The sequence below is a fragment of the Rhinolophus ferrumequinum genome, chromosome 6, assembly GCF_004115265.2.
Source record: "Rhinolophus ferrumequinum isolate MPI-CBG mRhiFer1 chromosome 6, mRhiFer1_v1.p, whole genome shotgun sequence".
Lineage (NCBI taxonomy): Eukaryota > Metazoa > Chordata > Mammalia > Chiroptera > Rhinolophidae > Rhinolophus > Rhinolophus ferrumequinum.
Window position 1 is genome coordinate 21,697,567 of NC_046289.1, and position 23,300 is coordinate 21,720,866.

The following is a 23,300-nucleotide window of genomic DNA, read 5'->3' on the forward strand; positions in this document are numbered from 1 at the left end:
AGTAGGGATACAAAGAACGTGTCTCATTGTTTCCCGGGACGCTGAGTCGGCCCTGTTGAGCCTGCTGGGACATGTAGTCTTGTTGAGTGACCTGCTAGATAACCACGGAAGGTCACGCAAAAAGTAACCGACCTAGGTACGGTGCACTGGGGATTCTGGGAGCTGTAGTTAAAATTCCCTGTGGTCCTCGTGGGCAGCGCCTGACAGCGGAGACGGAAAAAACTACAACTTCCAGCATAGCCTTGACGTCTCTTTCTTGCCATACGTTCCTTTTTCCGCCCCACCCCGCCCCTTTTCTATACCGCACAGCATCTTAAAAGGCTTGTTTAGCGGCGGAAGAACCTGGCGCTGCCTTGATTGGGAGGGCCCGGAGTCCTGGAGGTGAGGGAGTCCGAAACCCCTTGAGCCGCCATCTGGCTAAGTTCAGCCTCTTCGCATTCTGGTTCTTCCCCCCTATTCTCCGAGGCGTTCCTCGAGCTCCCCATCCTCCGCCGAGGCCTGACTCTTCTAGTCCAAGCGACCTCGGGCTGGGAGCCGAAATACGTTCAGGGTTGGGGCTGCGAGTGATCCCCATTTGATTTTGGATGAGTACCAGGGATCCGCCGGGCCCTGGCGAGTGCGGTAGATCTGTGGCTTCCTGGGCGTTCGCCCATAGTTTAACTCGTATTCCCTGATCTCAGTTCATAAGAGGATAACTGAATCCGAATCTGCCTTCTCAGCAACTGATTTCTGGAATGTCCTGAGGCAGGGAGCGTGTTGGTTGTGGATTTTTAATTTTTATTTTGCGCTCATCCCTCGTTTTCCTTCCTTCGTTGCGTTCCTGTTCTCTCCTAGGATCCACTGCCCTATCTTGGGGGCTCTTAGTAAACCGGAGTTTCATGCTGAAACTAGTTTTTCAGTCACTCTTTAAATTGTACCTGGTTGGTCTATCACTTCTAGAGCCATTAATTCATTACCTCTTTGCTTGGCAAGTAAATCTAGGTTCTGATTTGGCACGAAGTACAAGTTAGTGTCATGTAAGCCACCCAAGTTGCATGGTCAAAACAAGATTTCAGAAGCCTTCTGGTAGATGATTTGGCTTGTTAGACATATTCTATGCGTATCTGTAGATATTTACAGCTATTTATTTACTGTAGTGAAGTAATGACCTGCCCTAGTTTTCCCTAGAGTGAAAAATAGAAGGACCATGCAAGTCAGAGTGGAAATGGTCCAGGAACCACCAAACCAGCATCATAGGAGCAGTTAGCAAGGTAGCTTACATACTTAATCCTTTTGTGCCCCATTTCCCTCCTCAGTGAAATGGACGTAGAATCTGCCAGGCCTGCCTTACAGGGTTGTTCTGAGATGACAAAGTAAGTCATCTTTATAAACTGGCACCTGTGCCACAGACATTTACAGTATATGCTGTGCGTACCTTCAGTGTGATGGCCTCTCAGAATTTTTATATCAAATTAATTTTTTAATCTTTAGGATTGCTGAAAAATATTTTCTTTCTAGCTTTTATCAAGGTACCATAATGATTTACTAATAAAAGTTAATGCTGAGCATTAATTTTGTGTCAGGCATGTATTACCCGGGTTAAGCCTTAAACAATCCTATAAGGTAGTAGATTTCTATTGTTAATGCTCATTTTACAGATGATGAAACTGAAGTAGGAAGATGTCAGTAAGAGATCCTATACTAAATAAGGAACTAACATTTAGCATTCACTTTCTGCTAGGCACCTTATAAGGTGTTTCCTGAGTCCTATTTATTCTTCACTGCAACCCTGTGTAGGCAGGATATCATTTTTTCAAGATTTAGTAAAATTGTTTACCCAGTTTGCTTAGAATTGGAGAAACTAAGATTTGAACTCAAGGCTATCTTACTACAAAGCCTATGCTTATACACCACGAGGAATGATTTCATTGTGTTTGTCAGCTTTTTTCATTTAGTTTTGACTTCCTGGAGTTAAGTATACAAAATAATTTTTCAGCTACACTTGGGTCCTGTAGAAATCAATTAGTGATGTCTGCCATGGGAAAGGATCAGATAGTAGGAAATTCCCAGCCATACTTTTGTCATCCCTATATCCCTTCAGGACACGATGTAGCCTTTGGAGTTATTTTTGGTGCTATGGGAATTTTGGACCAAATTCCTGGTTTACACCAGTTTTTACTCTAATCCAATTGACACTGATAGTTTAGTTTGCAGTTCTAGGGCGTTTTTTTTTTTTTTTTCAGAGTAAAATCAATTTTAGAGTAGTTATGAGGGATTTGTGGTCTTTTGACTAATTCCTTTTTTTTAAATAAATTTTATTGGGGAATATTGGGTGACAGTGTGTTTCTCCAGGGCCCATCAGCTCCAACTCGTTGTCTTTCAATCTAGTTGTGGAGGGCGCAGCTCAGCTCCAAGTCCAGTCACCATTTTTAATCTTTAGTTGCAGGGGGCGCAGCCCACCATCCCATGTGGGAATTGAACCGGCAGCCTTGTTGCTGAGAGCTCACGCTCTAACCAACTGAGCCATCTGGCTGCCCCTCTGGAAGCTCAGCAGCAGCTCATTGTCTTCAATCTAGTTGTGGAGGGCACAGCTCACTGACCTATGTGGGAATCGAACGGGCAACCCTGTTGTTCAGAGCTCACGCTCTAACCAACTGAGCCATCCAGCTGCCCTTGACAAATTCTTTATATATTGTATTTTGTTTTTTTGGCCATGCCCTCATTTCCCAAGTTTGGACAGATACTTGCTAATAAGTTAATCAAGATTTGAAGATACAGGCAGGATAATTCTGCTTCTTTAAATCGCTTTGGTTTCATTCTTTCAGGCATTTAACAAGCATTCGTGAGAGTAAGGTATTTGTCAGTTTTATTCACTGCATTATTCCCCGAGCCTAGTACAGTGCCTCAGAGGTGGCATTCAATAGATATATGTTGAATACATGAATTATGAGGTTTTGTTGGTGATACATTCTTATAACACTTACCTGCCTTATGTTTTCCCTTTATACATACCTATGCTGAATACTCCAGCTCTGTTGTAGGGACCTTCAGGAGAAGGACTGTGTCTTGCATTTTTAAAATATCCCTTGCAACACCTGAGCGAGTGCCTTGAACAAAGTAGGTGTTCTAGGAATGAATGACTACTTGTGGGTAATTAGAGGATCGAAAGTATGTATGCTTGGATCAGTTGGAGATCCAAGGATCTGCTTATATGGCAGGTTCAGTATTTGCTTTACCAGATTCTTTTCCACATCCCTGATTACTGGGGGGAGGTTGTAGTTTTTTGAGGGGCACCCGAAAGGGACATACACCTGTCTTCCCCTTATTCCAGATGAGTAGGACAAAGGGTGATGAGGAGGAGTATTGGAACAGCTCCAAATTCAAGGCTTTCACCTTTGACGACGAAGATGATGAACTCTCACAGGTAGGTTTCTGAAGATCATGTCCTCTTCCACAGCTCCACTCTAAAACTCCTGCCCGTTGTGTTCTTGGTAACCCGGCTTTTGGCCATGTCTCCATTAGGCTCAGAAATGTTTGGGGTCAGATCTTTACAAAAATGTTCATGGAGAAGAGCCCTCAGAAAAGAGCCAGAAGGACTGTAAAAACCAACTCTGCCCTTCTTTATATTATTCAGATGATTCATTTCTTTCTATTCCCCCCCCCAAAGAACCCCAAATCTTTTTATCATGTAATATAATTTATTATATTTGAAAGATGGACTGGATTGGAAGTTTTGTCTTTATTGTGTCTGTTTTCCGAATGGGGAAACAGATTCACTTTTGGAGAGGTAGATAAGTTCACTCAGGTTTACACAGCAATGTATTGCCAGGAATATGATTAGAACTCAAAAGTGGCTCTGTTCCCTCTAACTCTCTTGCCGCTGGACTGCAATGTTAGCTAAAAAGCAGTTCGTTTTCTTGGCAAATATCTAGCAGGCTGGACTTGTGATTATAGAGGGGCAGGTGTTGGCCATCTTCAAGGTACAATCCCTCAGCCTTCCTGGTTGTCAGAGAGAGAGGTGGGAAGTGGGAAGAGCCTCAGTGTCCTGCCTTCTGTCCCTCTGCAGCTGAAGGAATCCAAGCGGGCAGTAAACAGCCTTCGAGATTTCGTGGATGACGATGACGACGACGACCTGGAGAGAGTCAGCTGGAGTGGGGAGCCTGTGGGAAGTGAGTGGCAGAGGCCCTCGGAGGGCATTGGCATTCAGGGGTCTTGTCACTCTTGAAGGCTCTGCTTGTTTGTCTCTTAATGCCTGTCAGGAAAGGGAATGAGGTTCGACGATTTTCAGATGCCGACATCTGGAAATTTAACCCCAGGAAAAGACCCTTGGGGAAATACAGCCTTAGTTCCCGAATGGTTAGGTCTGCCGTTCCAGAGCGTGGCTGGCTCTGTCAGACTCCTTTGGAGTGCTTGGTAAAATTTGATGCCTAGGCTTCGCTCCAAAGACTGATTCAGTAGGTGATGGGGCTGGTGTGGAGGAGGTGTCAATTTGTGGTAAGCACGGCAAGTGCTTCCAATGCGCAGCCGTATTTGGGAACTACTGACTCAAGTGCTCAGAACTGGTTGGCAGAACTGACTCCTTAGCCACCAAGCTCACTGCCCAGCGGGTGTATGATACCATTTCACACCTTGGCAGAGTTGATCTGATTTTTAAGAATATTTTAAATGATTTTCTTAAAAAGGGAAAACTGTCACATGATTTAAAAATAAAAAAGAACGTAAGGCATACAGTCAAAGGTTTCCCTCCCACGCTGTCACGCATCTACTCCGTTCTCAGTCTCTGCCCTCCCCCAGAAATAACTGCTGTGTTTGCTTCCTGTGTCTTCATCAAAAGATACTTTTTACATTTGGAAATGCATACAGGAAAAGGGATGGCATACTTTATACCCTGCTCTTTTTTACTTGATAAGATAGCTTGGAGATCTTTTCAGGTCAGTACATAAAGAGCGATTCTTTTTTTTAAAAATAGCAGTATGGTATTACAATGTACGGACTTACCATAATTTATTTGACCAGTTCACTATTGGTGAACTTTAGACACATCCAATCTTTTGTTTACTTTGCTTTCAGTAACCTTGTATTCTGCCCACATGTAACGATAAGAAAAATCAAGTCCCAGATTGGAATTATTGGTCTTTGCATCTGTATTGGATAGATATTGCCAAATTGCCCTCCACGGGGTTGCTCCAATGTGTACTCCCACCAGCAATGTCTGAGGGTTCCTGTTTCCCCACAGCCTTGCCAACACTGGGTGTTACTGAGCTTTGAGATCTTTGCGGGTCTTAGGGAACAAATGGTATCTCAGTGTACTTTTAATTTATGTAAGTATCTTATTAAGAGTGAGATGAAGCATCTTTTCATATGTTTAATAGCCACTTGAATTTCCTTTTCTGTGATCCATTTATTCATTTCCTTTGCCCATTTTTCTGTTGATTAGTCTATTTGATTCTGTGCTTTTTCCCTGCCCTGATTTTTGGAGTCCATGTCAGCCAAAGGACCAGGGCCTCTGGTGAAAAGATTTTAGAGTTTGTTGGAATGCTTGTTATCCAGGATCTGTCTGGATGAGAATGACTGATTTAGTTCTTACTGTCTCGCAGGTATCTCATGGTCCATCAAAGAGACTGCTGGTAATAGTGGGTCAAACCTTGAGGGGCGTGAACAGCTAAAGAGCCGAAACAGCTTCTCTTCCTATACACAGCTACCCAAGCCTGCTTCTACTTACTCCCTGAGCAGCTTTTTTAGAGGTAAAGAGTGATGCTTAAAATAACAGAATCCTTTTCCTTCTACAAAAATGCTTGGGCTAAAATTTTCATTCACTGTGGAAGAAAAATATTGAAGAATAAAGAATTATCTTTGTAGCTGACAGTTGAGGATCAGGACTGGGAGAAATGAGAGAAATTTAGAGGGGTTGCCCTGGGTTTCTAGAACATGATGAACAAAATTGACATTAACCCTGTGACAACTACTGAAGAAATTTGGCTAAGTCAGAATTCCTCCCTACCCCTGTGCATTGCTGGTGGGAACCCTTGTGCACTGCTGGTGGGAAGGTAGTGGTACAGCCACTGCGGAAGACAGTAAAGCAGTTCCTCAAAAAATTAAACACAGAATAACCATGTGATCTAGCAATCCGCTTCTAGGTATGTACCAAAAAGAATTGAAAGCAGGAGCTTGAATACACCAACGTTCGTAGCAGCATTATTCAGAATCGCCAAAAGGTGGTAACAACTCAAATGTCCATTGACTGATGAATGGATAAGCAAAGTATACATACAACGGACTATTATTCAGCCAAAAAGGAACAAAATTCTGATACATACTACGACATAGATGAACCTTGATGACTTTATGCTAAGTGAAATAAGCCAGAGACAAAAAGATAAATACTGTATGATTTCACTTACATGCGGTATCTAGAATAGTCAGATTCAGAGACAGAAAGTAGAATCGTGGTTACCAGGGCTGGGGGTGATGGGGAATGGGGAGTTAATTGTTTTTATTTTTATTTTTTAATTTTTAAATTTTTAAATTTTTTTCATTTTTGGGAGTTGATTGTTTGACGGGTACAGAGTCTCAGTTCGGGATGATAAAGTTCTGGAGATGGGTAATGGTGATGGTTGTACAATGTGAATGTATTTAATGCCACTGAATTACAGACTTAAAAATAGTTAAACTGGTAAATTTTATGTTGTATATATTTTACGGCAATTAAAAATTTTTTCCTACCTGATTTTTTTTTCCATGGCAGCTCAAATTTCTGAAATTGAATAAAAGCTTTGTTAAGCCTTAAGTTCCCGTGTTGCGTATTAAGGTTTCATACACTCTTATGTCCTTAACCAAATCTGAATGGCTCTGACTTGAACTATTCACCTCTTTCCTCATATGTTCTTTACCTTTAGGGAGAACTAGACTTGGAAGTTTCCAGTCCCTTTCTGATGGTAGGCATTGATCCTCTTTTCTGGATTACTGTGGGAGATGTTACCAACCTGGGGTGCAGTGCGGGAAGTCATGGAGACAAGTGGTAGTTAGATGATTACATGAAATTTCTTGTGACTCTGCAATCATTGTTAGAGAAATTTTCTGATACTGAGTCAGGAAATAAAGATCATTCTTGAAGAAAAAGGAAAAATAAAACAAAAATACAAAACAAAAAAATTAGAATAAATAAATAAAAAGATCATTCTGGTTGCAGGGAGAAGGAGTGACTGCTAGGGATACTAGCTTTGGGGAGGAACCAAGATCTACTTTGAGCCCTAAAGGTACCTTGGGAGCTTAGAAGTAAAAAAAAAAAAATGTGAGAAGGAAGCGGTTGAGGAAAGAAATGACAAGAATGTGGTGTCTTTTTGAATGTGGTGTTCTTTTTCAGCTCTCTCGGACACACCTGCCAAAAGCTATGCTCCAGAGCTGGGGAGACCCAAGGGGGAATATAAGGTGAGTTAGATCTTACTTTGGCGTGGCACTTCACACAGTTTAAAGTGCTTTGACATACGTTATCTGGCCAACTTTTTGAGCAGTTGTTATTTTAAACCCCTTTTATAGGTAAGAAAACTGAATTTCTAAGCAGTAGGGCTTGCCTGGGGTCTTATAACTAGTAAGTGGTAGAAATGGGACTCAAAAATTTCTATTTTCTGATTCAGTCCAACTCACTGTCCTTCCCCATTACGCTGCCTTTCGAAAGCATTTCATCATCGAAAGCATTTCATCACTTGAAAGCTTCTCATCATCACTGTGGTCTGGAAAGTTGGTGGAGCTCATGTTCCCATGAAGCACATAAAATAGCAAATCGATTCATGAGGAAAACACTGTATTATAAGGTCCAGAAAAGGAACATGTCTCCCTCTTTCCTTACCTTGGCAAAACTATTAATTCATAGTCTCAAAAATGTGACTGCTTGCATCTAGGGGTTGAAATCCTGAACCACTAGTCATAAGATTACTTATTTTGTAAATTGGTTCATTTATTTTGTAAATTGGTTCATTCCCCCTTTGATTTATCTCCTTCTGCCTGTATTGTCCATGTTCTGGTCCTTTCGAAACTCGGAACAAGATTCTCCAAGTTCTTTTTTTTCTCATCCAATCCCTCATACAGTATTTCCCCTTTAGGGACTAACACTATGAGTTTGAGGTGAGGCGCTGCAATACTGATAATTCTGACCCCTTAGCTTCTTGCGACTCATGAGTTGCTAATGTTTGCAGGATTACAGCAATGACTGGAGCATCAGTGACACAGTGCGACGCCTCCGGAAGGGCAAGGTAAGGCCACTGGAGAGAGAATTCTCGTGGGGAGTTTTGGGAAGCTGGCCAGCTTGTTCCCACAGGGAGTAGTTCTTGACCACTCTCTTCAGTTCTGTTTGTTAAATGAAGTGGTTTTCAGGAGGAAAATAAGTCCACTGAGATGGAAAGTCAGCTGCAAAATTGAGAATTCTCCAGAGGTTAGTGTTGTTTTAATAGAGTAGTAGGGAAAGAGTGATGGATGAGAAGGAAGAGTACTCTTAAGAATGAGAGCGATGTTTTATGTTTAGGTCTCTGATCCATTATAATTTAACTTTTATGTATGGGGTGAGGTTAGAAATGGAGTTCATTTTTCCCCCCACACAGTTCTCCATTTATTCCAGCTCTGTTTGTTTAAAAGACTATCCTTTCTCAATAGAATTAGCTTGGTGCCTTTGTGGAAATCAGTTGACCATATAGGTGTAGGTCTGTTTCTGGACTCTTCGTCTAGCTCATTGGTTTATTTGTCTATCCTTATACCATTGCCACAGCGTTGATTGTTGTAGTAAATCTTGAGGTCAAAAATATAAGTGAAAAGACCACCATAGCTGGGAGAAAATACCGGAGGTGCCAATAAAAATATATACAAGTGGAAACTGGTCAACATTGTTCAAGCAGTAGTTTGCTGTAATCAGAAGTATCTGGACGTTGATGGTAACCACTTTGAGCACCTCTTGTAACTGCAGAAGTCAAACGTGACTTGTACTCACCTCTTGTTATCAGTATATATTAAGTATTACGATTTTAATACAGTTTTCCTTTCTTAAAATGTGTATACATTTTTTTGGCACCCTGTGTATTTGCAAAATACATAGATTATAAAGGGTTTTTATCCAGAATGTATAAAGAATAACATATTCTGTCCCATAACGAGAATATAAATAATCCAATAAAAAAACTGGCATAAGAATTGACCAGTGATATCACAAAAAAGGTATTTGAATGGCCAATAAGCACTTGAAAAGATGCTGAACGTTATTAGTTACCACGAAAATGTGAATCAAAACTGTGAGATCCCACTATACAGTCACCAGAATGGCTAAGCTTACAAATGCTGACCGTACCAAGCACTGGAAAGGTGTGGAGGAGCTGGAACTCCCCTACGCTGCCAGCAGGAAGGTAAAGCGGTCCAACCATTTGGGAAAATAGCCTGACAGTTTCTTACAAAATTAAACGCACACTTCACTCCTAGGCATTTACAATCTAAGCTAAATGAAAACATATGTCCATACAAAGACTTGTACATAAGTGTTCATAGCAGCTTTATTCCTAACAGCCCGCAAAGTGGAAACCATGCAAATATCCGTCAGATGATAAATGGATGACTGAACGGCGGTGTGTGCACACGATGAAAAAGTATTTGCCGGTGTCTGAGGACAGAGTGTGCCTTTTCCCCATCAATACAGCACATAGATTAGTCTCAGAAACGTGGTATTGATGAGGGAAGCCAGATACCAATGAGTACATACCGTGTTTCCCCGAAAATAAGACCTAGCTGACAATCAACTCTAATGCGTCTTTTGGAGCAAAAATTAATATAAGACCCGGTCTTATTTTACTATAATATAAGACCAGGTCTAATATAATATAATATGATGTGATGTGATGTGATATAATATACCGGGGTCGTATGTTAATTTTTGCTCCAAAAGATGCATTAGAGCTGATTGTCCAGCTAGGTCTTATTTTTGGGGAAACACGGTACTGTATCATTCTATTTTTCTGAAATTTTAGAAAAAAATGCAACTTTAGTGACTGAAAACAAATGAGTGGTTGCCAAGGGCTGGGGCAGGGCGGGTGTTGACGTCACAGTGGACAGGACAAGGGAGGTGCTGGGGTGATGGAAACGTTCTGGGTCTTGATTGTGGTCCTAGTTACATGGAGTTGTCTACTGGTCAAAACGCACTGAAGAGGAATGCTTACATTTTAGTGTATGTAAATTTTACCTCATTAAAACGAGCACCAGTGCTTGCTCTCCCTGTCACCTTTGGCAAGACGTCATCAGGAAATGATCATCTTCATAAGGGTGAACTTGAGAGAATGAGGTGGGGACCTGCTGTCTTACAGAGGGCTGGGGACCATAGTGTAAAAATGGAGTGGCTCTGCTTGGGGACGTTTTCTTTCATTCTTACCCACTCCTCAGTATTGAGTGCAAAGGAATATAGCAAATGGTCTTCTTTCTTGCACAGTAATTCTGTTCTCATTTTGCCAGGTCTGTTCACTAGAAAGATTCCGCTCCTTACAGGACAAGCTACAACTCCTAGAAGAAGCAGTAAGCGTGCATGATGGAAACGTCATTACCGCAGTGAGTTATGGGTTTTGTTTGTTTAGTCGTTGTTTTCATTAGTTTCTGAAAATCCGATCACAATAGACTTTAACATTTTAGGTTAAATGTCAAGTAAAGATCTTGGATTTGCTCTTAAAGTGTAGGATTCTCAGTAATATGTCCTCGAAGGCTCAGTGGGCAGGATATGCATTGTGTGTGGAACTCTTCTTGATTATAACCAAGAAGCAGTGGGTTGACTGCTCTGTTCGAAAAAATAATCTGGGGAGGAGAGATGTGAGAGCAATCCCTCTCAGAGGGAGGTGTCTCTTGCCAGTGGGCACGGGCCCGGGTATGTGTGGACTCCCGAGACACAGCTCAGATCCAGATGTCCATCACCTGTCCTTCCACCACTTGGAGAAATCTGTTGTCTGGATCTGCAAAGATGCCTGATGAGTTGCTGACCTCGTTCCCAGCATCAGGTGCTCAGGGCAGGGCTTTGTGTTTGAAAGGTTGCAGGGGATAATTCATCCTTTGTTCTCTTTTCCTCTAGGTTCTGATCTTCCTGAAGAGGACACTGAGCAAAGGTGAACATGGGTTGAGGGAAATCTTCAGTCAGTAAGATGTCTGCTGCGTTTGAGGGGAGAGTGGCGTTATGGCTTTCATACTAGAATTCATCAGCATGACATCTCCTTCAGAGACAGCTGTGTGGCCTGAGACCTCAGAGCACACATCACGTCTCTGAGGGCATCGTCATCCTTTAGTGTGTAACTGCACTAACTGCAGAGCCCCGTCCGTCTGTTGATTGGACACACAGAGGGCTGTGTTGGTCTGAGGAGGTCAGAGTCGACGCTAAGTACCTTAGTTTGGACTGATGAGAACCGAAGGCTGACTCAGTGGCCAAGCATCGCCCTGAACCATGGAATGTGTTGATGGTGGATTCAGCCATAGGGATGGGTACCATAAAAACCGTTCCTAGCTTCTGATGGACTGTGAGGAATTCAGGTTGGGAATGTGTGAGTAGGGAGACCAATTGCACACTGGAGTAACAGGCTTTAATCTTTCGCCACCTAACAACTTCTTCCTGCCTGTCAGAGATCCTCTTCCGAGAGCTGGAGCTACGACAGGTCGCCCTGAGACATCTCATTCACTTCCTGAAAGAAATAGGGGATCAGAAACTGCTTGTAGACCTCTTCAGGTAAGAACGGATGATCTGGTCTATCAAGCATATTAAGTAGTTTGTTCAGAGCACTTGAGGGGATACAAAGAAAGAAGACATGGTCCCTTTTTTTCTGCAGATACTTACTAGACAGCATACTGAAGTATGATGGGCTAACTAGCAATACACCCCAGGCTGTGATAAGGTGACAGTGTCGCTGTGATAAGGTGGCAGTGACGCAGGTGGGTGAGAACCTGGCTCTGGAGGCACACACATCTGTGTTGGACACTGGCTCAACCCCTAATTCACACAGTGACCAGCCCCTGTGCACATCAGTTTTCACATCTGTAAAACAAAGATGATGTTTCCTACCCCACAGGATGATTAGGAAGATTAAAAGAGTTAGTGTGTGTGAAGCACTTAGCATAATGCCTAGTCTGTAGCATTAATCAGTATTCTTAAGCACTTTTTTTTTTTTAATAAAAGACTAGAATAAAAGTACCTTTATTACTTGGGCCCCAGTAATGTAGTGAGAAATATATTGGAAGAGCAGAAGAAGCAAATGCAATTTTCAGTCAGGAGACCTGAGGAAAGCCTGGTGGAAGCGGTTAGGAACTGAGTTGGGCCTGTGAAACTAGGTAGGATCCTGATAGATGGAGAAGTAAGTGGTAGGCGTGTCTTCTGGGGCTGGGGGAGGGGCTATCTTTTATCATGTTTTCTTTTCCTAGCTCATTCTCATCAGAAAGGACTGTTTCCCATCTTTAGATTAGAATATATGTATATAATGTCCTTTCCTCAGTGTCGGAGAAGGGGTTGGAACCTCTGTTGAGGCTGACATGTGGCCTACGGGAATTCCACTGACCAGTGACTCCAGCACAGTGACGAGCTGCCCCAAAGACTAAAGTGGGGAAAGCAGGTCACCTGGTTACGGTCAAGATTACCAATGATGAGCCATGAATTTTCAGAAGATACGTTCCTCGAGGCTGGCTGTTCCCTCCCTCCTTCCCAATCAACAAGGCTTTATTAAGCATCCCCTCTGTGCCCAGTAGTGACGTTAATTGTAGTGGCCCATCAAGAGTAGGAAGGGATCAGCCATAAAAGTCCTCGTTCTCCACGGCCTTCCCACCTTTTGGGAAAGACAAAACACACTTTACACTGTACATGAAACTAAGAGAATATAGAAATAGCAGAATAGAAAATTTGTTTAAGATTATGTATTGGCAGAGAAGAGTGCTTTCATCTTCCCCAACACCCATAGCATTTTTGTGGGCTCAGGTTCTTCCTTTGCAGGCTCCGAGGCTTCCTGCCAGACTTGTTAACACTAGAATTGGCAGTGCCTGGCCGTGCCCTCTTGTCCCTGCTTTTCGCTCGGCTTGAACTATCAATGAGAGCTGAGCCACTATGTGTTTTCAAAGGGTTGCTGGTAGAAAGTTTAAGAGGACAAGGGCTTTCCTTGTATATAGAGGCAAATGAGTTTGAATTATGTTTCTCCTAAAGCAATCATCTTATTTTGTAAGTTTATACTGCCACACATTAATAGATAAAAATGCCCCGCTCCCTTCTGCTTCTTCCCAGGTTCCTAGACAGAACAGAAGAGCTTGCGGTAAGTGTGATCTTTGTTTCAGTTGGGGACCCATCTAACAGAAATCTAAGCCAAAACCCAGTCTCCAAGATCCCAGAATGATTGAACCGATTTCCTTTCCTTTGGTATTGATTATATCCAGAAGAGAGGCACATGGGAAGCCTGAAGACATAATCCAAATGATGTACTCTTATGTTGTTTTTTAAAATGCTCTTTTGATTGGGCTTATGAATAACTATTTTGTTGAGTAAGTGAATGAAAAATTTGTGCCCTGATCAATTTGTAATTTGTTATTTAGTTTCTAGTCATTTTCAATTACTGATTTGTAGGAGCTTTTGGGTTTTGGCTTGTAATACCAAAGAAAATGTTGAAAGCTAAGAGGGATAGGAAACCAGATATAGGTCAAGAAGGAAGATAGGTCAAACTGGTGGTACACCCGGTACACATTTTGGCTGAGAGCTCAATGACCGAGGGTTAAAATGGATTTTTGGCAGATTTTCACCATCATAGAAGGAATTCCTGGAATATGAGAATAAGTCTGAAATTTTACCAAAAATGTCATTATATTACTAAAATTTTAGTGATCCATTTAAAAAAATTTGACATGGTACAGGGGTAAGAATTTCCCAGTGCTATTAATGAATGGCAGGTTTGTTCCTTTAGTCACTGTACTACACATACGTGGTGATATCCGTGCTCACACTCAGCTGGCACATTTAATAATACTGCTAAACTTCTTTGCACAACAATATAATTTTGTAAAAGGAACATGTATTTAATACTTAAGGCATGGTAAAAATCTCAAAAATCCTTTATCGTAATCTACTGAAAGTGATTAGTAGTCTGTAGTAATCATTTTGAAAAGCTTTTGTTTACATTTTTAATCTCCATAGGTTTTTAATCTCCTAAATTATAAGGAATTTTCTTCATGCAGCATTCTTATAAAGTTTTTCTTTTGAAATTTAATTAGTGAAAACAAATGTGTTTTGGGTAACTCATTTTTATCTAAAATCGTCTTATTTTTTTCATATTATCTATTATGTTTGAATTGAAGATGATTTATCATGCATGTTGTATATAAATTTGGAGTTTCCCAAACTTGTAAACTTTGGAAGTGGCAAAGCTGATAGTTTGCTTTTAGTGTATCCTCATAGAGTGTGAAGATGTCCTAGTTAGGAGCTTTTCTTGAAAGACTTTAAGGCCAAAAAATTATTATAACTCTTATAGGTTACTTTCTTTAATAAAATGATTATATACCAAATATTTTACAAAGATTAGATTATGATACAATGTAATCTTTGTTACTCTGTTTTATATTATGATTTACATTCTCACACATATTCATTGGCTCTAAAAGGAGTTTACACTGTCCTTCCTAAAGCCAGTTTATTCTTTTAATATTAATTGTCAATCTGTTTATTTTTTAGTTCTCGGAAAATTTTTAATTTATATAAAATTACAACTTTCACAACCATCAATTATTGCATCATTTAAATTTGTTAATTTTTTTTAGAATTTCAAAATAGAAAAAGCATAAGACTTTCAGAGTTACATTTAGAACCTATAGTATTTGATGTGACTATTTAGCTGTCAACAGCGAATCAGAATGACCTGCCCTATTCACGTTACTGACATTGTTAATTGTAAGATACTTACAGGATCATAGATATGTACAAAGTCAAGGATGCCTAGAAATAACACGGAAGGTAGATGTGTATGTAGCCCATCGGCCTTTCAAAGGCTAAGGCTGAAGCCAAAGCTGGTTCTGGTTAAATACTGAAGCTAAAGTCAAACTTCAGGATAAAGTTAGGTTTTCCATCTACTTAGTGCTTCATTGCAGGTCAGCACTTTCCAATAGGGCTTCCTACAATGGTGGGAATATTCCCTGTCTGTGCTGTTCCATGTGGGAGCCACTAATCACATGTAGCTGTTGAGAACTTGAAAAGTGACTTGTGCAACTAAGGACCTGAAGTTTTTTATTTAAGTAGTTTAAATTTAAATGGAAACAACCAAATGTAGCTAGTCGATATTGCACTATATGTTGCAGTTACATATAAACCAAAGAGTGATTCTGAATCCCCACACCCAGTCCACACTGAGAAGGGATCTCTGATAATGAAAAATTTAGTTTTTAAGTATGAAAAGTCTGCTTATGGAACTACCTCACCCTTCTAAGGAGACAAAATAGCTCAAAGCCTGTCTCTGTTTTTTGTAGCTGTCCCATTATCGAGAGCACTTGAATATACAGGACCCTGAGAAACGAAAAGAATTTCTGAAGACCTGCATTGGGTAAGTATAGGGGACAAATGTTTTTAAGTATAGATATGCTCAGGCAGAGGAATGAAGAGACAAAAGAGGGTGGAAAGGATAGATAGTTGAAGGAAAAGGCTAACAGTAGACCATACAAGCGTCATTAAATATCGTCTCATTCAGTGGTTCCAAACACTAATCCCCAGTACAGTTTTCATTGATTGGTGGTAAATTGAGAAAAATGAAGACAATAGAGAAAAACAAAGAGTTTTTTCCCCCCAAAGCTAAATTTATTTAATCGAAAGACTGCCTTTTATTCTGGGATTTTATTTTCCCTCTTCTCCCGCCCTTTTTTGGTAGTAAAATAGGTTGTAATTCTTTTTTATGACCTTAGGGATTAAAAAATCAGCAACACTTACCTTATATATCATTTTCAATGTTACTGGTCCTTGAAACCCTGAAGCCCAAGAAACGCTGATTGAGTACAGGCTTTCCCACAGAATATAAGTCCCCGTAACACCCAGCCCCACACATTGTTACTCTTCCAGGGGTGGCACTCCCTACTCTTGGAAGTAGCTCAGGTTATTGTTGGACAACCTTCGTGATGGGCGAGTGCTTCCTTATGTCGAGTGGAATCTTGCTTCCCTGTATCTTTTAAGACAGGTACAGCGTCTACCCAGTAGACCTTGCTTCTCCAGGTTCAGTGTTCACGGTTGTTTCAGTCATTCCTCGTGTGACATGATTTCCAGGTTTCACATTTAGAAATTTGTTTATGTCAATGCTGCCCTTAATTTTAGCATTATCAAATACTGAGCTATGTCCTATGGCCTCATAAACCAAGAGAAGTTAGGGTAGTGAAGTACCTGGAACCTGTTGCTGTCTCCCTTTATCTCTTCTAAAAATTGGCTGTGGCTCACACTTACCTGGGATAGTGTAACTGAATTTCCGAATCCCTGCTGGAATGAGTAGGGGAGTAGGGGAATAAGATTATGCATTGGGAGTGTAAAATCTGGCTGCTGTTCCTGGCCTCACCCACTGACTTGCCGTATGACTCTCAGGTGAGACACTGTCCTTCAGCTTCTTCATGTGTAAAAATACAATGTAGTGTTGAAGATGGACCCTTTGACATTCGTTGAGATCCTTAACCAATCTACAAACATATCACCGTACCGTTTAATTTTACCTTATTACTCTGCCATGAAAAATGGCTCATAATGGAAGCGCTCGTTGAGGAGAGTTAAGCATTGACTTTAAGTAATGACACGAATCGCTGTGCTTTACTAGGATGTGGATGACAGGCGGTTGGATAGGCTCACTCACTAGCTAAGTCACTCATTCATCAAACATTCCAGCTCCCACAGCGAGAGGATTTTCATTCATTCCTCACCAGAATCACTAATGACTACATAGATTTTGTGGACTTTCAGGATCCTTCTTGAATTGGCAAAACCTTAAATACAAAATCCCAGCCAAAGGTCTACTCTGTTTTCTGCTTTCTCTCTCTGCCTTTCAGGGATGCTCTAAAGGTGAACTGAGGTCAGATTTGTGAGGTACCGTGAGCCTCTTAGGCTTGCAGTGGTGATTTGGTTTAATTGGGTTTGTTTCCTGTTTGAGTAGAGAAAGAAGTACTAACCTTCTGGCCCTCTACCAGTTTGCCGTTTTCAGCAGAAGATTCTGCACACGTACAAGACCATTACACACTCCTGGAACGCCAGATCATTATCGAGGTTAGACTCCTCGTCTCTGTTTCTGCTTCAGTGCCAGTGCTCAGTGCCATTCAGCATCTGGGAGACGTGTATGCTCTGCCCATGTATGTCATTTCCTGTTACAGTCCCTAAGAGCCTTTCATTTCTCCCTCTGTATGATAACCCCCTTCCCTCCAATGTTCTCAGGCATCATTTTTCTTCTCACCCGCTGTTAACCTGGAAGTGTTTCCTCTTTATTCCAGGACTCCCATTTCATCACCAGTTCTCCGGTCTTCTTCCATCCAACTCCGATCTATAATCGTTTTATGCATTTTAAACTCACCTGGTTTATCCGAGGCAATTTCTCTTTGTCTTTCTTGCCTTTTTGTAGGGTAGGAAACACAGCTACTATAGTATTAAAGGTTTCTCTCCTGCTTCTGCTCCGTGGACATTGTTCTTTTTTTCACTGGCTCACGCCACCACAGGCAAATGATCGGCATCTAGAATTAGCAGGACAGACTGAGATCTTCCGGAAGCACCCCAGGAAAGCTTCCATCCTCAACATGCCACTAGTGACGACGCTTTTCTACTCCTGCTTCTACCACTACACGGAGGCCGAGGTACAGGCACACTGAACAACCCCACACACTCTCACTGCTCAGAGGAACATAGTCTGAAGCCAGTGTTTTGATGGACTTTGTTAACAGTGGGTGCGTATAGTTCTCAGAAATCCACCTGGAAGCTTTCCTGGCCCACAGCAGGGGTGAGCCAAGGGGGGAAAAGAGGTTTGGAAGGGCTTCCGTGGCTTCCCGTGAGCTGACATGTAGCATCGCACGTTTTGTCTCACCAGTGCTGATCCCAGAGTAGTCTGTTCAAAAAGTCATAATTTCAAACAGTTGGCACAATGTAGAGAAGAGCAACAGGGTGTCAGGTAGCTGTGGATACTTCAAAAACATTTTGTTTCAAGAGGTTTGAGGGCGGCTGGATGGCTCAGTCGGTTAGAATGTGAGCTCTGAACAACAGGGTTGCCGGTTTGATTCCCACATGGGCCAGTGAGCTGCGCCCTCCACACTAAATTCAAGGACAATGATTTGGAGCTGATGGGCCCTGGAGAAACACACTGTTCCCCAATATTCCCCAATAAAATTTATTAAAAAAAAAAAAAAAGGTTTGAATTGAATGATGATAGGTGGGCATTAGGACTAGCGTCAAATTGGGGAAACACCATACCCACTAATGCAGTCCTGCTGAGCCCGGTGGTGGTGAGAGCCGGTTCGATCTCATAGAGCTTTTCCCTGAAAAGAAATTCTGGGTTTAAATGGTTACAGAGGGAAATGTAGAAAGTCTAGGTAGTGGGAAAGAAAATGGGAGATTGGATGGTATTTGGGAAAGTCAGTAACACTAACATTCCTTCTCCACTTTCATCCTAGGGGACATTCAGCAGTCCTGTCAACCTGAAGAAGACATTCAAGGTAAATACAAGCTGGTCAGTCTTTGGGCAAAGTACTATCAGGGTACCTACGCAGAGCGGGTACGTTTGTAACCCTACATAGTAAGTCCTTGGATAGTCAAGGTTAAAGGTAGAAAGGTTTGTGTTTGTGCGAAGCGAGATAAGGCTTTAACTGACTGGCCTACAGTGCTGGGGCTGGGAAACTAAGGGGTCTTGCTGACTAAGAGATTTATGGATTTTATGGGGCAGAATCAACACTATGGTATATTTTTGCCTCTTTTCCAGAATTCTCAAGCACCTTCCCTGGCGCATTTCTACTTCCCCTTAAATTCCCCTGGTCTCTGCTTTCTAGATCCCAGACAAACAGTATGTGCTGACAGCCCTGGCTGCTCGCGCCAAGCTTCGCGCCTGGCATGATGTAGATGCCCTCTTTACCACTAAGGTGGGTGCCCTGGAACTGTGTCGCGCTACTGATGTCTTGCATACATCTTCTTGTTATCCACGTCTCATAGGAGGCTCAAGTTCTAGTGGCTAGCTTACTCTTGTCCTCCAATGTTTTGTTTTCCAGAATTTCAAATCTGACGTTGAATAGTGTAATGAACACTAATAGTCTTGACCTACTTCAGTAACTCATTAACATTTTTGCTCTATTTGCCTTCTCTTTTTATATACATGTAGAAAAAGAGAAAGCAAATGTGCTTTTTTCTTTTGCTGAACCATTTGAAAGTCAGTTTTAGATATGATGACACTTCTCCCTTAAATACTTAAGCACTTATCTTTTTTGTAACCACAATATTATGCTCAAGAAATTTAACATTAATATTATATTGTTACATACAGAGGGTGCCAAAAAAAGTATACGCATTTTAAGAAAGGAAAATACTGTATTAAAATTGTAATACTTAATATATACCGCTAACAAAAGATGAATACAAGTCATGTGTATCCATTTTTTTGGCACCCCTGGTATATAGTCTATATTTAAATTAGCTCTTTGGCGCTGTTGTTTTGGTTTTATGTTCGTTTGCTCTCAGGATACAATGAAGGATCTTGCATTATATTTGATTGTTGTGTTTCTACTGACTGACATTTTAAATACTCATTTTTCCGTTATGGATTTGAGAATTTTCTGTTTTTCCCCTTTGTTAGTTATTTCGTAACTACCAAAGGAGGACATGCCTGGTCCAAATCAAACGCTGTATGAAAGTATAGAGAAGAGTGAAGTTCCTGTTCCATTGTCCACCTGCTCCTATCTCACGCCCTTCCTCAGGGCACACACCACTAAAAATTTGAGTGCTTTCCAGATCTTAACTGATGAATTTATAAATAAGCTTCTTTATATAAATATAAAGGTATAGAGGAACGGATTTTTCTACCCCGTTAAGTTCATATTATAAGTATTTCTAACTAAATTACTTATTTCATTAGCTGTATTTCACAGACTTTTTTCTACATTAGTGCCTGTAAACCTAAGAACTTATTTCATACCTCTGACTCTTTTCTACCGTCTCAAGTTCCTTCACTTTTCTGAAAAACTCATCTTTCTTCTTTTCCCTGTCCCCCATCCCAGTGCATCCAATTTCATGGCCACGTTATTCTAGTCTGACTACAAAACGTAGGGAGACTAACTCGGAGTGTGTTGAGTTTATTTCTGGCCTTGCTACTTCTGCCTTTTTCAGAACTGGCTGGGCTACACCAAGAAGAGAGCACCCATTGGCTTCCATCGGGTTGTGGAAATTTTGCACAAGAACAGTGCCCCTGTCCAGGTAATGGCTCCTGAAGAGAGCTGGGCACTGGATCCTCTAGGAGACCTAACTTGTAGCCTCTTACTCGTCAGTGGTGACAGACTTACCCTGTTCTGGTCTTCCCTGAAAGGCCACATAATGGCCGTGTTGGGTCTTAAGATAGAAAAGGCCAGGGAGAGAAGTCGTCCTCTGCCCTTTAGAATTAATGTGCCCTCTCCGAGAAGTACCTACTGTGTTTAGCCCATGTGGACTACTGTTCAGATGATGGAAAAGGAGAACTTGCTGAGAAGGGACGTGAGGGAGTAGTGGGTGCGGTGCTGGATCAGATCTCAGGCTGCTCGTTGCTGGCGTGGGTATCCCGCTCTAGATAAGGAGGAACGTGCTCGTCCCTTCTTTCCTGGGGAACTTGGAAGTGCTGCATGGAGTCCACATCGTTTCCCATTGCAGAGCTTGTCCTGTGCTGGATGATGGAATGGTCCACGTCAGATATTGTAGACAAACTCTTTCGCCTTCTTCAGGATGTTTTTTTCCCTACCTTTCAGAGCTCTGTGTTTTATGGGTCTGGGAATCATTAACCAGGAATACCTCTTCCCACAGATATTACAAGAGTATGTCAATCTGGTGGAAGATGTGGACACCAAGTTGAACTTAGCTACCAAGTTCAAATGCCATGATGTTGTCATTGATGTGAGTCCCCAAGAAATAAGAACCCTGAGTTAGACCCTCTGTCCTGCATCCTGAGGTACTTCCATCAATTTTGACTTAATGGACAGAATGGTCTGGCAAGAGTTGGCTTTGAGGCCAGCGCTCCTGTGTTACTTTCCCAGCCCTCTGACTGCTTTTTCGGTGCTTTTATAAATTTGTTGCACTCAGAGAATTCAGAGAACTGAATCAAGCCACGTAAACTCTGTAGACTTCACTCCAGCATGACGTTCTGGGGCGGGGGGTGCGGGGGGTGATTGACAGCCATCCCACTGTAGCCTCCCAAAGTAGGAGTGTCAAAAAGCAAAAGACCTTCATAGAGAAGGCGTGTGGGGGGCTTATTGTTTGTCTGTCGCAGACTTGCCGGGACCTGAAGGATCGTCAGCAGTTGCTAGCATACAGGAGTAAGGTGGATAAAGGATCTGCAGAGGAGGAGAAGATTGATGCCTTTCTCAGCAGCTCGGTGAGAAGCTACAGCTTCCCCTCCAGCAGTCTCAGGAGACAGTTCACAGAGTGGCAGCAAGTGTATAGAAGGGTAATCTGGGGACCTCGGGCTGAGACTTAACTGTGCTGCTCTGATAACTGTTAAACCCAGCAGGTAGGCGGGACTAACTGCTGGTGGTACAGAAACAAAGGTTAGATTCCGAATATGCAGACTGTAGGATTCAGCCCCTGAGGATGGATGTGACCTACCTGTTGGAACGAAGAAGGGGATGAAATGGATTTTGGCTCCTTGGGGAACACAGCCAGCGTGGCTCTCATCGCATGAAATTGCCGAGCTTGTTAATGTGGATCCTAGTTTCCCACTAGATATTTTGGGACCTACCCGGCGTCATCAGAAGCTAGTGGATCTTGGTCCTAGGAAGGGCGGGACCAGAATAAACGCCCAGACTCAGGCTTGTGAGATACAGGATAGGTTTCTGATTCGTTTCTGACTAAATGAACTCCACTACATATTTTAAAAAGTTTCTCCTCCTTCCCTTCCATTCTTCCCCTTTCCTTACAGTACCGAGTTGGGGGCCTTGTTTTATTGTATTCCCGCTACCACTCTGTGATTAGTGAAAACTGGTCATTTGTTCTTTCCACAGCAAATTCGATGGAAGAACTAAGTGGCATTAGCTACCCTGAAACCTGCCTCATGTCTCCCTTCCCTGCCTGTGACAGTAGAGAGCACTTTTCTTTGGGAGAGTTACGACGGCCTGGCGTCGCCTGGTCCCGTCAGCAGCAGGCAGCACCTGCTCCTCTTGGCACAGAAACCAGTGCCTGGGCACAGACAGCTTCTGACTGATCTGCTGACCAAAGGCTGTCATCTAAGGGCCAAGATGTAAAGCTTCGACTCATGAGAAAGGTCTCTCTACCTGGTGCTCACGTGAAGGTGGGAGTCATTCCTAGGTGGGACCCATAATGGGCAAGGTGTCTTTTGATCTGAGAAAGTGACTGCTGTGGAAAAGACGTCTCCTAGACTCAGAGGTGAGGTGTCACAGGGTGGCCACTCCATTCCTCTCAGCTGACTGTGACCCTGGAATTGGTAGTTCTGCTGTGAATGGAGTCAGAACAGAACTAAAATGGCTCCCCCAGGGGCCTCAGGAAGGGGCGCCAGTGTTGGCAGGACCTGCTAGAGGCGCCTTACACCAGACCGCATGGTGCCCTCCATGTTATGACAGAGATGGCCCAGACGTTGTGTTTCTTCAGCCAGCGTCCCTCTGCTGCCCAGTCTACCCCTATTTAAAAACTTGTGGTTCCTCTCTTCACCTGCAGACTGAGATGGCCTCGCGTGGGTGAGGAGAACATCCTCATTTTCTTTTCCTCTACTTCTCCCAGCCCAGACCACCCCCGTCACCTTATATGGAGCAGTGCTGGAGAGCTTTCCCTTTATGCACAAATCTCATTATTTCACTGGGAGCTTCCGGAAGTTTCACCGGGGCTAGACTCAGCAGCATTTCTTTTTTAAATTAAATGTATTGTGATGGCAGCAGCATTTCTGACTATTAGGATATTAACATGGAGGTTTGAGTTTCAAGCTTGGTTTTCAAAAGGATATTCTGTAATGCTACATTTCTGCCATGTACCAATGTTAGCGTCTCTTCTCAGTGACTCACCTGGGTTTCCCTAGACATGCCTAGACTCCCAATAAAGCTGTTTCTTCTTTGGTGTCTTGTCTTTCCCTCCTGGTTGTTGTGTTTAGAACAATGAGCTGGTCGCCCTGTCCCTTGGGACA

General features: G+C 42.3%; 1 protein-coding gene across 4 annotated transcripts; it reads left to right on the forward strand.

The window, feature by feature from the left end:
• The first annotated feature begins 237 nt into the window (after positions 1–237).
• VIPAS39 (VPS33B interacting protein, apical-basolateral polarity regulator, spe-39 homolog) lies at positions 238–23,276 on the forward strand. Of its 4 annotated transcripts, XM_033107239.1 has the most exons (21): positions 283–381; positions 1,296–1,352; positions 3,311–3,403; positions 4,046–4,148; positions 5,577–5,723; positions 6,876–6,914; positions 7,343–7,407; positions 8,172–8,228; positions 10,459–10,551; positions 11,063–11,096; positions 11,605–11,707; positions 13,244–13,271; positions 15,466–15,539; positions 17,152–17,227; positions 17,671–17,805; positions 18,616–18,657; positions 18,988–19,077; positions 20,315–20,401; positions 20,978–21,067; positions 21,441–21,545; positions 22,171–23,276. In XM_033107239.1, exons 3-21 carry the CDS (start codon positions 3,311–3,313, stop codon positions 22,189–22,191), a joined length of 1,482 nt encoding a protein of 493 aa, XP_032963130.1. In that variant the 5' UTR covers positions 283–381; positions 1,296–1,352; the 3' UTR covers positions 22,192–23,276. The 4 variants fall into 4 exon arrangements, 3 of the variants coding, with proteins under 3 accessions (XP_032963129.1, XP_032963131.1, XP_032963130.1); XM_033107238.1 differs by lacking the exon at positions 1,296–1,352 and having other exon boundaries at positions 238–381; positions 22,171–23,275; XM_033107240.1 differs by lacking the exons at positions 1,296–1,352; positions 5,577–5,723 and having other exon boundaries at positions 238–381.
• The last annotated feature ends 24 nt before the right edge of the window (positions 23,277–23,300 follow it).